At 48.1% G+C, this 14,649-nt stretch overlaps 1 protein-coding gene across 2 annotated transcripts in view; it reads right to left on the bottom strand.

Annotated features, from left to right (window-relative positions):
* The window catches only part of LOC144791150 (kyphoscoliosis peptidase-like), a 539,687-nt gene that overhangs the window by 112,854 nt on the left and 412,184 nt on the right, over window positions 1-14,649 (bottom strand). For both annotated transcript variants that reach the window (XM_078665805.1, XM_078665806.1), the window contains exon 13: window positions 14,146-14,334. In XM_078665805.1, the coding sequence (XP_078521931.1) occupies window positions 14,146-14,334 (189 nt within the window). The remainder of the gene's footprint in view (window positions 1-14,145; window positions 14,335-14,649) is intronic.

The raw sequence follows: 14,649 nt of genomic DNA, 5'->3' as shown, positions 1-14,649 counted from the left end.
GTCTATAAGAGGGGTGTGTTTTAGGCTCAATTTCTATGCAGGAGACATGCAACTTCCCTGGCAGAACAGCCTACCCCTACAATCCTATAAAACTAAACAATCAACAATGCACAATGGTTTAAGGGGGTGCGTGATAACTTGCGTGCTCCATGGCCTTGAGCTGATAGTCCAAAGTCCAGGTCCGCCACCGTTCAGGAGTGAGAGTCTTGAGTTTCAGTTCTCGATTCTTTCGCTGGACCAGATACATCGTGTTCCAACTCCCAGATGGCTACCACCAGGGGATGCATTGATCTCGCCTTGTCCCCCTCTCCTCCAGACGACCGGGCCTCCGCTTCTTCCTCTCCTTCGGAACATGTAGTTCTCCTCGGACCTTGCCGTCTGGACCCCGTCCCATTCCCTCTTTCCAGCAATGCCGAGCGTCCTCTCCTGCGGCTCCCCACTGAGGAGCTGGGGTACATCTTCATCTGCACCCTGCTCCCTCTCCACTGTCTCCTCGATCGCCGGGTCTTCGGCCAGCCCCACTGGGCCCCGCTCCTGCCTTTCCGGGCAAACTCCCGAGCAACCCCATCAGCCGGTCTCCCCGTTGGAGGACGTTCTTCCAGCCATTGCCACGCATAGTCCGGATGTGGAAAGAAGTGGGTCCGATCTTTGTAGATCACCTTTAGCTTTGCTGAAAAGAGCAACATATATTGGATATGGAGGTCTCTTAGTTTCCCTTTCACCGCATCGAAGGAGCGCCGTTGCTTCTGTACTTCCTAGCTATAGTCTGGGAAAATCATAATGTGCGTGTTTTCTAGACGGATCTCTCCCAGTTTCCTCGCCTCTCACAGAATCAGGTCTCGGTCAGCAAAATTAAGGAACCGGGCAATGACCGGTCGCGGCCTCGCCCCACTGGTGGCTTTACCAGCAACGCCCGATGCTCTCAATCACGAAACAGTTGGAGAACTGAGCGCTAGGGAAGGCCTCTTTCAGCCAGCGGGACAAGAAAGACGCCATATCGGCCCCCTCGATGCCTTCTCTAAAACCCACGAAGCGGAGATTATTGCGTCTAGCGCGGTTTTCCGCATCGTCCACTTTCCATTCCAGAGGGTAGTAAGCGAGTCTTCAGCATCGCCTATCCGTGTTTCCGCCGGTGTCACCCTGTCAGTTAAATTACGGAAATCCTGCCTCAGGAGCGTGACCTTCGAACCCACCTCACCAATTTTAGCTTCCAGCTGTATATCCGTCCTGGAAGTTTGAATCGCCTCCATCAGCAAGTCAGTGTACGAGCAGGCTCCAGAAGTCCCCTCGTCCGCCTGGGGCGGTCCCGTGGCATAGCGGTCCAGTGTCCCCTGCCTCGGAGGCCTGGCGGGCGTGTCTTTCTTCCCCATCTCTACGTCCTCCAAAAGCCACTCGTAGCTTCAGACTATGTGTCGGGCATTGTCCACACCAGGGCTCCTGCTGATCTCCCCAAACTCACCAGGTCACCAAACGCACACTCAACACTCCAAGGCAACCCGTTACTGTGCGGCCGCCCCCAAATAACTCCTTTGTTCAGCTTTGTGCCCTCCACGCGTGGTGGACAGTCTAGGCTCAAGTCTGTGCGCCCCCAGTCCAATGCTGAGTCTTTGCCTTCTCCACTATCCAGCATAACACTCCCCAGGAGCAGGTCAGCAGGTGAGGATCCCCTACACGGCAGCCCACTGATGTCGTCGTGGCCAGACACCACCTCCGTTGGTTGCAGTGGTCCGGATTGTGCACACGACCTCCATTTCTCTCGGCAGGGCACCCCCAGGTCAGCTCAATGGTTACTGCAGGGGGAGGCCCCCCTCCGGTGTCAGTCGGGGTGGTGCGCCCCCGGTCCAGCCCCGTATGGCAGGCTAGCCGGTCACCCGCAACAAGGCATCCCTTTAGTTATGGTGTATCTCCTCCGTGCGTGCCACTGACCAGTGTCCTCCCACTCGCAGCCTCCTCTAGATGGGGACCCACAAATAAGGCAACAGGGGGCAGGCAGAGGTGCGAGAGGGCGCAGGGGGGGCGCCTCCACCCACACCGCTCACGCCCCTGCGGATCCACACGGCAGCTCCCTGGCCCCGACAGTCCGCCTCTGCAACCTAGGCTCCGGAGGCCCTGCTGCTCCACCAAGATCCCCCTCGTGGTAGGGCCGAGCAAGCTTCCACCGTCGCTCGCCCTGCGGGACGCCCCCCAGGTTGCAGCGGGGTCACGTTACCCACGGAGCTAGTCAGCACCCAGCTCTGCAGAGGGAATCTTCCCTCCCCGCAGCCACAGATGTCCAGGCTCCTCCACCCCCTCCGCCCCGATGGCAGCGGTAGGGCAGAGGGGGGAGGGGGGGAGAGATTCGCAAGGCACAGTTCAGGCCGGGCCGACACTCCGACCACGCGCCGGATCCCCGGGCACCGCCGCAGACGCCCCAGGCAGCCACACGTCCTCTCGTGCAGTCGGGTCACCGGGACCCCGGCAGCTTGTCCCCGAGGCCCGGGCCCGGCCGGTCCCGATCCACTCTTACTCCTCGACGCGCCCCCCGATGTCAGCGGGGGCGTGTTGACTTCCCGGCAAGCCTGCCGCGTTAGGGAACAGATGCGGGCACCTCACCACCACCGCTCCGGGGGCCGTATTTCACCTCTGCTCCTGCCGCGCAGCTTCAGGGCTCCTCCTCCCAGTCGCGGCCGGCCTCTGGGCCGACTCTCAGCGCCAGCGCCAGGGCCCCATTTTAGGTGCTGCAGGCCCGCTCTGTCCTCTTCGATTCAGCGGCTCCGCTCTATAGTCGGGTAGGCAGGTCCTCAGGAGAAGCTCCGCTAGAGGAACTACCCCTGAACCGGGCTTGGAAACACCTGGGGTGAGTCAGATCAATTATAGCTCGCCGGGAGCTCACGGAGAGCCCGTCCTACCCGGCCATGTTGCTGGCCACGCCCCCCCTGTGGATATATTATTGAACAAAACGAAGACCCACCACCTTACGAGTGCACGTCTTACAGGGTACAAATTGACTTTGTTTGCTCCCCACATTACGATTAAACGATGTGCCACTCTCAACCCTGCTAGGTTACTACCCCTCCCTTCGAACGAAAAGAACAATGATGTTCATGATTGTATATTTCAGACGGAGGAAGAAACAAAGGGACGGGTAGACCTGACAGACAATCCTCTATCTGACCCTCAAGGGGAGTTGTATGTCGATGGCTCTTGTTTCAAATTACCAAATGGCACGACAACTGCTGCATATGCGATAACTACTCTTCACACTGTAGTTGAAGCTTCTTGAGTAGGCTATCAATCAGCACAGGCGGCTGAGTTAGTGGCATTGCTTCGGGCCTGTGAGCTAAGTGAAGGATTGAGAGTAAGTATTTACACCGACAGCCAATACGCCTCCGGCGTGGCTCATAGTTTTGGCCGACTTTGGGCCGAAAGAGGTTTTCTCACTTCCCATGGTCAGCGAAAACAGCATGGCCCCTTAATTTTGCGATTGCTGACAGAATTGACGTTACCAGAGATGGTGGCTGTAGTTAAATGCAGTGCACACAAGGCAGGGGTTGATGCAGTGGGTGAAGGTAATGCCTTTGCTGATCAAGTAGCTAAGGAAACTGCAAAATCCAAATTGACCTCAATGTTTGTGACCAGCTCTGCTAGGTGGGTGGCTGAAACAGAGATGCTTAATAACACCATGGAGAGTGTCCGAGAAATACAGAAAGAAGCTACCCCTATTGAGCTGGCTCACTGGAAAGAGAAAGTGGGGAAATTAGATGCAGATGATTGATGGATTGATTTGACAGAAAAACAACGGTGGTTGTTGCCCAATGCATTAGTGAATGCGGTGGTAACAATGGCACATGGTTCAGCTCATATTGGGGCGAAAGGTATTTGTGCATTATTAGATCCTGTATGGTACAATCCCAATATTCCAAAGACCTCTGCTCATTTGGTGCAATATTGCATGGTTTGCTTACGACATAATCCTGGAGCCAGGGAGCCTGTTCTGAGTGGAAACTTTGCACCACCATCGTTGCCTTTTGAGGTGCTCCAAGTGGATTATATCCAGCTGGAGCGCGTAAATAATTTGAAGTATGTTCTGGTTGTGGTGTGTGCTTTCAGTGAATGGGTGGAGGCCTACCCGACCAAAGAAAATACTGCTTTGGCCACGGCAAAAGTGTTGATAAAGGAATACTTCCCACGCTATGGATTGCCACGGGTGATCTGGAGTGATAACGGGGGACACTTTAATGCAGATCTTATCAGTCACATTTGTAATGGACTTCAGATTAAACAGAAATTCCATGCTGCTCGACACCCCCAGTCCGCTGGGTTGGTCGAGAAGTATAATGGGATACTGAAGTTCAAATTAGCAAAAATTCAAGAAAGTACCGGATTGAAGTGGCCAGATGCTCTACTGCTGGCATTAATGTCAATACGGGTTACCCCACATTCTCGTTCTAGCTTGTCTCTGTATGAGGTCCTTTTTGGATGCCCTGCTAATGTTTGGGGCGTCCTGAGACCCAGAACATTTTGTGATATAGAGTATCATATGTTGACAGATTATCTGTATGCTTTGAATAAAGATCTCCGTTCCATTCATCAACAGGTCTCAGCAGTTTTGCAGCCCCTGCCGGAGGGTCCCGGACATCGCTTGGAGCCAGGACAGAGGTTTCTGGTCCGTAATTACCAGCGAAAATCCAGCTTGGATTCCCGGTGGTCTGAACCGTTTCAAATCTTGTTGGCCGCGCGGACGGCGGTAAAGGTGAACGGCAAGCGACACTGGATCCATGTGTCACATCTGAAAAAACTACCCCTCCTGCTTCCATATGATCAGCGAATCCAGGAAAGGGTTCTGACCCAGGAAAGTGAGCGAGTTCCTCATTTTGTCCCTTTTTCTGATGCCCAGGTAATTGGAGAAGGGCAAGGAGAAGGTGTTCGAGGCTTGGAAGGGGCTCTGTCGTCACCACAAGTGATTGCCCCAGATTCTGTTGCCCCTACAGTCGAACGAGAGGCTCGCAGATTCCCTGTTTCACCGGATTCATCATCCTCTGTTTTGTTCTCTGATCAAGACGTGCCTGGCCATGCTCGATACAACCTGCACCCAGAAAAACACATGGTACCCCAGGTGAAGATGGTATGAGGTAGGGAGAGACTTGAGTGATAAGGTACAGACCTGCGCCACGAATGTCTGTTAGATGCTCTTCTGGGGTACTGAGCGAGACATTGGACTGAACGCGCTGTGAGCCTTGAAAATTTGCTTGCTCTGTTCAGAAAGAAAGAATGCATTTGTTGTTTAAAGAGGCCCAGGTTGTGTTATCTTCAAGGGTTCTGTGAGAACATAACTCCAACATGAGAAGCTTGCTTTGATATTATTTGTTATGAACGATAGGAGCCTGCCTGTGAAGCTCTAAACGGACACAGGAAAAAAGCACCCTATTGCAGGTTGGACTGCATCGCCCAAGTTTATTTTTGGACTTTTAGGTAGTATGTATCCCTTTGCTCGCTTCATTCCTGAAGAGGAACGACCTTTTGTACCGCGTTATTTCCTTGCACATATGCCTGTCTTTTCTAGTTGGACCCAACGAGTTAAAATTGCATTTATAGTTATTATAGCAATATTACTAATCACATTGTTGGGAGTATTCATCTATTTAGAATTTCACCACCCTATGCATACTGTTTTAGGAACAACTGCCCCAACTCCGGAACATGTGTTTCATACTTTAGCCCCACATAAGGAAAGGCATCGTCAGACTTATGTGAAAAATGTATTTGTTGAAATGCTCCACCAAACACACAGTGCCACCAATACTACAAATTGTTGGGTTTGTGGTCTTTTACCATCTGTTATGCACAAGCCCGACTTATTCATATCCCTACCCTTGTCTCATCTGGGGAGTTTTGAGGCTTGGTTTAAATGACTTTCAATGATGTATATGCATTAAACTGTGGACATTCAAAGGTTTTCAGAAAAGGATTATGAAATGATTTTAGCATATATTGAGGTTCATCAAGGATTTGACCCCAAGGGGAATAACGGAGAGGAAACTTTTGATCCGAATGCATGTATGAATATGTATACAACTCATGAAAATACCCCTTGGTTGAAAAATGAGATTTTGGATTTTGTTGAGTTTAATTTCACTCAGTATTTTCGACATTTTCAAGACCGTAATGTTACTGAGGATAGGGCTATTCCAGTGACTATACTAAATAGTACTTCTGCGTTCTGCATTCAGGGAGTAGGGTACAAATCAGTAGGAGAAAGCCGATGTAATTACACTTATCAGTTGCGTACTTTTAGTAGCCCTCCATTGTTAACTCCTCCTAATGTATATTTTGTTTGTGGAGAAAATGCCTATACTTGGCTTCCACGAGGCTGGGCTGGACGTTGCTACCTGTCCCTCCTGTACCCTCCAGTCTTTATTGCCCCTTCTAATTATCAAAAGGATCACCGCTTAGATAAACGAAGTAGGCCTGTTAAGAGAAATAAAAGAATGATAGATACCACAGATATAGATCAGACAGATACTCCTGAACAGCATTTTACCGACACTGTAAAAGGAGTGTTTCCCATCTGTGGGCCTATAATCACCAGCAAAGAAGTACGCCGTTTGTCCAGAGTAGTTGAAGGGGTAATTAACACCACTGCCGGAATATTGACTAATCTGACCGTAGAGCTACAAGCGACTAGACTCGTTTCGCTTCAAAATCGCGCGGTTTTAGACGTTATCTTGGCAGATCGAGGAGGAGCATGCAGTGTGATCGGCAGTTCTTGCTGCGTTTATATTCCTGACTCCGCCCCCTCCGTTCATTTGGCTATCCAGAAGCTACATCGTTTGGCTTCCGAAATACATGTAGAGACTGGTACATGGTCCCTCTCTGGTTGGTTCTGGGATCTGTTGTCTTCTTGGGGATTGAAAATTCTGATAGCGCTGGCCCATATAGCCGGTATCATATTTACGTGCTGTCTTTGTGTACAATGTGGACCTGCATGTTGCTCTTATTGCACAGCTAAACTCAACTCACCTCCTCCATGGCCGGTCCATCGCCAGCAGCAGTAAAGGCTCAGTTAGTTCGGCAGGAGCTCAAAGATTTAATGCAGATTGATGAAGGAGTTTTGAAGATTGAGCTGTTTTAGTTAGCTACATATTGCTAAAAGGGCCGTTCTGGGGGATAAAAAATAGATTTCCCATGCATTAGGAGTATCTGACCTACATTATGTTAGCATGATGCATCTATACGTACCCTCTTTTACTTACAAATATATATATTTATCTATATGTGCTTGCAAGGGGGAAAACATTTATTCGCTCCTTGCGTATATATTGCTAGCAGAGTAGGCCGAGAACCATACAGACGCCATTTTCCGAGCCTATGCTCGAACACGGGCTGTGATCACGTGTTAGTCTCTGGCAGTTGTCAGGCCCCAGTTCATCTGAATTACTGAGAGCAGCTGAACGTAGGCTGTCTACTTGACTGTCCTGAGACTCAAGGTCGCATCTGGCTTTGGGTGCGTTAAGCGCATTCCTGGAGGCGCCGTGCCTACACTCCGGGCACCAAGACGAAAGGGAGTCACCCCTCTTGACCTTCCCAGTAATAAATAGCTAAGCTTTGAACTAATCATGTGTGCCATATATGGTCCTTTCCTGGAACTCGAGGGCCAACTGGTGTTTTTCCTTTACTGTGATTATATGTGTTGAACCGAAAAGTACATAACCTCGTGTTTGAATACGAGCCAGCAGTCTTCTCCGCGCACCTGATGGGTGAGGGTTGGAAAGGCTCCTCTATAGAGTATTTGGCTTAATAAATATTCAACTATTCTTCACTGCCAACCGACTGATTATTTGGTCATTGGGATTGGGGCTATTGGTAAGTATAGCCCTTTATGTTATTTTGTAGTACTTCACTGCCTTAAGTCCGACTCTGCAACATTTATGGCACTCCCCTTACTCGGTTAGTCAAGCACTATGGCTTTGATATGCTTTCTTTTTTTTTTGTTTACATTTGTTTATTGGGTTTTAGCATTCCACATAACAAATTAACATAGTACAGGTGTAGTATATCACCATGTGTACGCACCAAAAGAAAGATAGCGAAGGATATTTGAATTTACAAAAGCTTTTCGTACAATGCCTAATTAACATTTCTCGATGGTACATTCTGGGTGCTACCTTCTTAGTAGGTCCGATTACTTTGTTAATACATGTACAAGAGCATGGTTGGGTTAAGTTTCATGTGGTCATGGAGGTATGTCTATCCCCAAATCAATGTATGGGTGCTATGTAGTGTAATATGCAGTGAATGTGTTCTCTTTTAACGATCACCAGCTTTGGAACTGCTGATGGAGAGCATTAATTACAAACTGTGGGGGTGAACTAGTGAAGTTATTAGGGGAAGGCGGGAATGCGTATCGCTGAGATCTACTGTGCGGTCGGTCATAGCGTGACTTTACAATATGATTGCGTGTATGTGGAAGGGGCCACTTCGGGCAGTCACGGCTTGGTGTATGGGGTTAACTAGCATGTTCTTTACGGGGCGTCTGCTCTAGACACCTGGATCTAGCATATTATGGACTTCTGCCGGTCCAATTGGGGAAAGGCGTGGTGTCTGGGGCTGAGAGGCCTCGGGTGATTCTGCTTGTGCGGTTTCGTGTTTGAATTGATGCAATAGTTGCGCCCATTTCAGAGATATAGGGTGTTTGCGCGTTCCTTTCACGACCTCATCCCTCAACACCTCTTCCTCTGCTGCACCCCCTTTTTTTTTACTGTGCCCACCCAGGCTGCTCCCAGGGGTACATGGCACATGTTTCTAGACAATGTGCCTCCTTAAGAGGATTTTCCAGTGGCTGTCACTAGAATCTCGCAAGACCCTCCTTCAGGTCTTGATTATCAGCCGCCTAGACTTTGGAAGCACACTCATAGTAGCATAAAATGCATCCCTCCATGCCAAGATGCAGGTAGTTCAAAGTACCACAGCCCGACTGGTTAATAAACAGCCACCAGGCACCCCTGCTGTCCCTTTGCTTAGAGCCTTGCATGGGCTTCCTATAAAGAGGAGAGACATTTTCAAACTCCTCTGCCGGATGCATAAAGTACTGGCAGGTAAGGGGCCCAAATACCTACAGGACAAATTGACACCTTATTGCCTGAAAAGAAACAAAAAAAATCAGCTCCATCTCTGCCCTCAATGCATCCGTACATCTAGATAGTGTGGACCGGCCTTCTAACACCTGGCTCCATACCACTGGGACAAACTCCTCTTGGTCATGAGGGCATGTACTGGCTTCTCAGGCTTCAAGAAAAAGCTTAAAACTTGGCTCTTTTAAATCACAGCTTAATACTCTTCTGTTATCTCAGCACCGAGATGCCCCTTCGGGTACGAGACATGCGCTATAGCAAATATCCATTAACATAGCAGACATTACATTTAGGGTCGGTCAGTAAACAAAAATCAACCTTGGAAATTTTTTCAAATCAGTCACTTCTGCTGGAGGCATAGAATAGGGTTTTCATTATTGCATCATGGCAATCCTTCCAGCTCTGAAAATAGCCCCCTACCCTGCAGCTCACAGGGAAAATTCCATGGTAGGAGAATGGTCAATCCTGCCCTTCTTCCATGTGTATAAGACACCTTTCAGGGCTGGATTACATGTGAGCACATCACCTCCACCCTGATGGAAATCTATTGGTTCCCCTTGGCAGCCCACTTCATTTTAAAAACTAGCTATGTACGTTACAAAGCCAAAATGAACAGCCCCCTTGGTTATCTTGCAGATTAGCTCATCCTCTCTGATGGCTCTCGGCACACCTAGATCCATGCCACCCGCAGACTGGAGGCTAAGAAGTTCATAAAAGAAAAAAACAACGCAGCAGTCCTTTTCCTTCATTCAACCTAGTATCTTAAACATCCCTGTATCCTTAAGGACCAGCATTACACTGCTCCAATTTAGGAAAGCACTAAAGACTCACCTCTTTAGAGAACACTACATCATTATGCAGTAACAATCAAATAACAAGCTACCTCTCCTATCACTCATTGTAGTTATTCTTTGCTTTGACCCTATACAGCAGTCCTTTGCTTTTTTTGGCTAGGCTTGCACTATACAAATACCAGATACATACATACATACATACATACATACATACAAGCATACGTAAATGCCTATACAGTTGTGTGGCATGCATACAGGGATCACTGTAAAGGCACAACACACTACGACTGTGTTGCTCGAATGTGAATTTACCTTGGAGAAACAAAGACAAGAGGCATTTGGCAAAACAGGAAGAGTTGGTTTAAATAAACACTTTGGCTGGGATAACAGTTACAGAGTCGGAGTCTGAGGACTGTCTCACAGTACAATAAGTTTGAGCACCGTTATATACCTTTCTTGGAGCATCATATTTCATAGAGTCTTTTCAGGAAAAGGAATGTGGGCCTTGTCATGGATGCTTGTAATCACAATAGAGAATGAGGAACCAGAGTGGCCAGTTCATTTCCCCAAGGGATATATAATAATCAGTAGAAGCTAGCTACTTTGAAACAGTACATGTTGTATGTGTCTGGTTGGGAAAAAAAACGATTGTTTTTTTAAGAAGTCCCTCACCCACCAACCTAGTTGGTGGCATGCTTCATCATCGGGCCCCACCCGAGGCACCGAGTGTGCCTCAGGTGTGCTACAACACCTGATTACTGCGGAGCGGGATGTGTTTCGTGAGTGTGCAGTGAAAGTGTTTAGAGTGGGGTAAAATACTGTCCTGGAGGTCCCAAAAAGTTGGTTTATTGGTGTGCCCCAGGCAGAGTTAAAAACAAGGCTTTTTGGACGTGGTAGGAGAGATTTATTGTCTCCCTCGTCCTGTGTGAGCATCTAGTTTCAGCCAGGCCTTTGGTTAAAACTGGCTTTCATCAGGACCTATGTGTGAGTGAGTGAAAGGAGTACTAGCGTATTGTGAGCACCCTATGTGAAGCACTCGCTAAGGTGCTATAATTGTAATAGGAGGTTTTCCTCTCAGTTTGTACTTTCTCACTTCGGTGGACAAACTTCAAGGGTCTCTGGCGGGGATCCGAGACTCTCATGCACTTTGGTGATGTCTCCAGATCCGCTGCTACACTTGTTGTGTCCGGCCAGGGACTCCGATGGCCTTGTCATGGAGTCATAAATAACCCCCGCCCTGGACATGGTGTGAACACAATATGGGCCAGTGTGTAAGGGGGTCCAGATGTCCGGCATGGGGAGAACGTGATCACTGCATGTGCTGTGTCCGGATTGGCTTAGTATTCCTAACTTCATGTGCCATCTAACTTAATGGTGCTTTGGGAGCGCGAGCCACTCTGACCAAGTGCGCTTTGTAGGGCCAATTTTCCCTGACCATTGTGGTGTCAATTGATCTGGGTTTTTCCTGTTCGCACATTTATTCTGCTGGTCACATGCTATCCCACCTGTGGTCTGTCAATCAGTTTCCTGAGGCCAGGTCGCAGGGCCTGCCTGACCATGTCATTCTGACTCTGGATTTATGGAGAGGTCATATCGGGTGATTTCAACAACAGTGATTTGATTTCAATATTCTGCTTGCATGCATCCTTGCGAACATCGACCTTTTTCAATATTAACAACTGCTACCATTGTTTCCCAGAAGCAATATGGACAAGTACGTTTTGATGGTACCAATATGGAATGTCTATACATAACCCTTAGCCTTATTCTTAGCCTTATTACAGGATAATATATGTCCTATGTTTGTCCCATCAGCTCTTAAACATGTCAAATACTAGGTTACAAAGTGGCTAAATCTTGATCTACCATATAGGAGTGTGCAGCCCTGTCAGCAAACCAGGAAAGTGGCGCAATTCTACAGGTTTCATTGTTGGCATTCTGTTTTTCACTAGTGAATCTACTGCCTTCATTTACTTGGAGCTGCTGCTAAGAGTGCCCACCCGTTGCCACTCTTTTATAGCACAATTGATATTGATAAGGTTTTATTAAGCGCAGCAAATGCCAAAAGAGGTCTTGTCGCTGACAGCAGAGCAGGTGGAAGTACCGCAAATAGAACCTGCCTGAAAAGATGCTGGAAAAAGCCAAGTTTTAAGTTGCTTTCTAAATCTGGATAAATGCGACTGAAGTTTACGTTCCGGGGGGGGGGGGGTGTTTCAACAGTTTACAAGTAAAATACACAAAGCTTCTGCCTTCCCATGAGACTTTTTTTGCCATAGTGTACAACTAAGGTTCTGGATGCAGAGGAGTGTAATGTCTTCTGGGTACATGCGTCTTGAAATCCAACGCAAAGCTTTTGGACCAACCTTGCAGAGGTATTCATGAGCCCAACACAGTGCCTTGAAGGCCACCCTTTGATCAGATGCTAATTAAATTAATTTAGCACATATGACACTGAGTGAAATTTGGGAATGTTCTTTAACAGCTGAGCAGCGGCATTCTGCACCAGCTGAAGTCTGTCCAAAGTGCCTGAGTGAAGATACAGAGCATTGCTTGCAGTAGTCAAGTCTAGCCCAAATCAGAGCAATGACTACTAGTTCTTGTAGCTCGCAGGGATAAAAGGGAGAATTTTCCTAAGCATTTTTAAAGTAAAGAAGCAGGACAAAATGATGTTGCTAACCTGGCCTCTAAAAGTGAGATTAGCATCAAATATTACCCCTTAAATTCTTGACAATAAGAGCTGATCTCTGGAGAGTTCTGAGAGAAGAGGGCCACCAGGAGGCATTAGAAGCTCAAGGGCTAAGCGATCAATGAGGACCTCACAACTCACTGTATCGGATGCTGCAGACAAATCAAGAAGAAACACAGCTGCCTTCCTGTCTTTGTCTAAAATAGGCCTGATCTGTTATGTTATGTTAGCATGTTTTGTAAAGCGCACAGCTGCCTCAGCAAAGAGGTGTCCCAGCGCTAAAGCAGAACATAGAAGCTGGTGACAAGAAAGAGGCACTAAAGTGAAGCGAAAAGATGAGTTTTGATGGCCTTACGGAAGGCCAGGTAGTTGTTCATGGCAGGAATGGAAAGTGGCAAAGCGTTCCAGAGCTTGGCAGCCAGTAGACAGAAGGAGCGCCTGCCTGACCGAGCCCTCGGGGCACAGTCACCAAATGTTGTCCCATTGAGCGAAGTTGGCATGAGGGAGAATAGAATGAGCGCAGGTTTGGCAAAATGCCAGGTGACAAGGATTTCAGCATTTTAAACGTAGTACAGAGGACCTTGAATTCCATTCGATTGGCAACAGGCAGCCAATGTAGCCGGCGAATCACAGTGGAGGTGGGACAGTTTCTAGGGAGGCCCAGAAGGGTCTGGCCGCAGCGTTTTGAACTCGCTGCAATCTCATGGTTTCGGTCTTGTTTACCCCTAAATAAAGAACATTGGCATAGACCAGTCTTGACAAGATGGAGGCCTTAATAATCATCTGCCTGATGGACGGGTCAAAAAACCCCAGCAGCGGTTTGAGCCCCCGTAGTATGCCAGAGCAAGTCTCTACAACTTTCTTAGTTTGAGACTGAAAGCTGAGGGCCAAATCGACCCAGACACCTAGATCTTTCACCACTTGGTATGGGGTAGGTGCACAGCCCAATATGGCCGGCCACCACCGTTCCCCCCACAGCTCCTGATCTTTTCCTACCAGCAGAACCACAGACTCACTGGAATTCAGTTGGAGACAGTTGGCAGTCATCCACTCGGCGACAGCTGTAAGATCGTCCTGAAACTCCTCTGAGGCTATCATTTTTTTTTCTCACTTTTGTGTCTGTAGGTGCGGGGCTGGGCTGCCCACAGGGCAGGGGAAGGAGATGTAGACACTTTCCGACTGCACATGATGGTTTGGAAGGCCGTCTTGGGCCGGCCAAACAGTCATTTGCACTTAGCATTTCTCCACCTGACTGTATTGCACAGCCTGAGTAGAGAACATGCAAAGCCTACCACTCCCTGTCGGAGCAATGAACCATGGTGCTCAGACCAATCACAACGCTGCTGTCACACTGGTGACAGCAGCGTTGTGATTGGCTAGGGTAGTCTTGGAGCCTGTGTGCTTCCTGTTGCATGTGTCGATCGAAGAGGATGGAGGCTGGCAAGTAAGTGAATTTTTCTTTTTTTCATTAAAACATTTTTTTTAACCCCGCCCCACCACTACTGCTCTATAAGTAACATTGTAACATAGGTACCAAACACAGAATATGACTTACTTAAACTTAAAGTGTGTGCAGTTGTCATCGCAGCTTCCTGCAGCCCAAGTGCTGTCTAGAAGGTGCCATCTTCCTTGCAGGTGAACCGCGTTCCATGCGTGGTCTGTATCTCCTGAAAATTTCTGCCCGATTCTGTAACCGTACCCTTTGGCATAACCTGATATTTCCACACATTTTATTCCGGCAACACTATAAAGGACAGGAGGGATTAGAACCAACATCACTCGATTACTACACAGAATATTGCTAGAAATTCTAAAAATGAAGTGGGGATTTTTTAATCAGTTAAGTGACGGAAGGTGGCTTTTCCGGCCTAACATTGTTGACAGACTTTACAGGTTCGGAAGTAGCAAGCTATTAAGCAACACAGGGGCATATTACCAAGCAATAGCGATAATTATCGCTATTGCTTGGTTAGAGGCAAAATTTTACCGCTGAGCTGCGGCGATTTTTATCGCAGATAAACCTTGGTATTACCAAGGTTTATCACAAATGCGATAAAAA

This window comes from Lissotriton helveticus, chromosome 11 (genome assembly GCF_964261635.1).
Source record: "Lissotriton helveticus chromosome 11, aLisHel1.1, whole genome shotgun sequence".
Classification (NCBI taxonomy): domain Eukaryota; kingdom Metazoa; phylum Chordata; class Amphibia; order Caudata; family Salamandridae; genus Lissotriton; species Lissotriton helveticus.
This window is presented reverse-complemented; position numbering and strand designations above follow the sequence as displayed.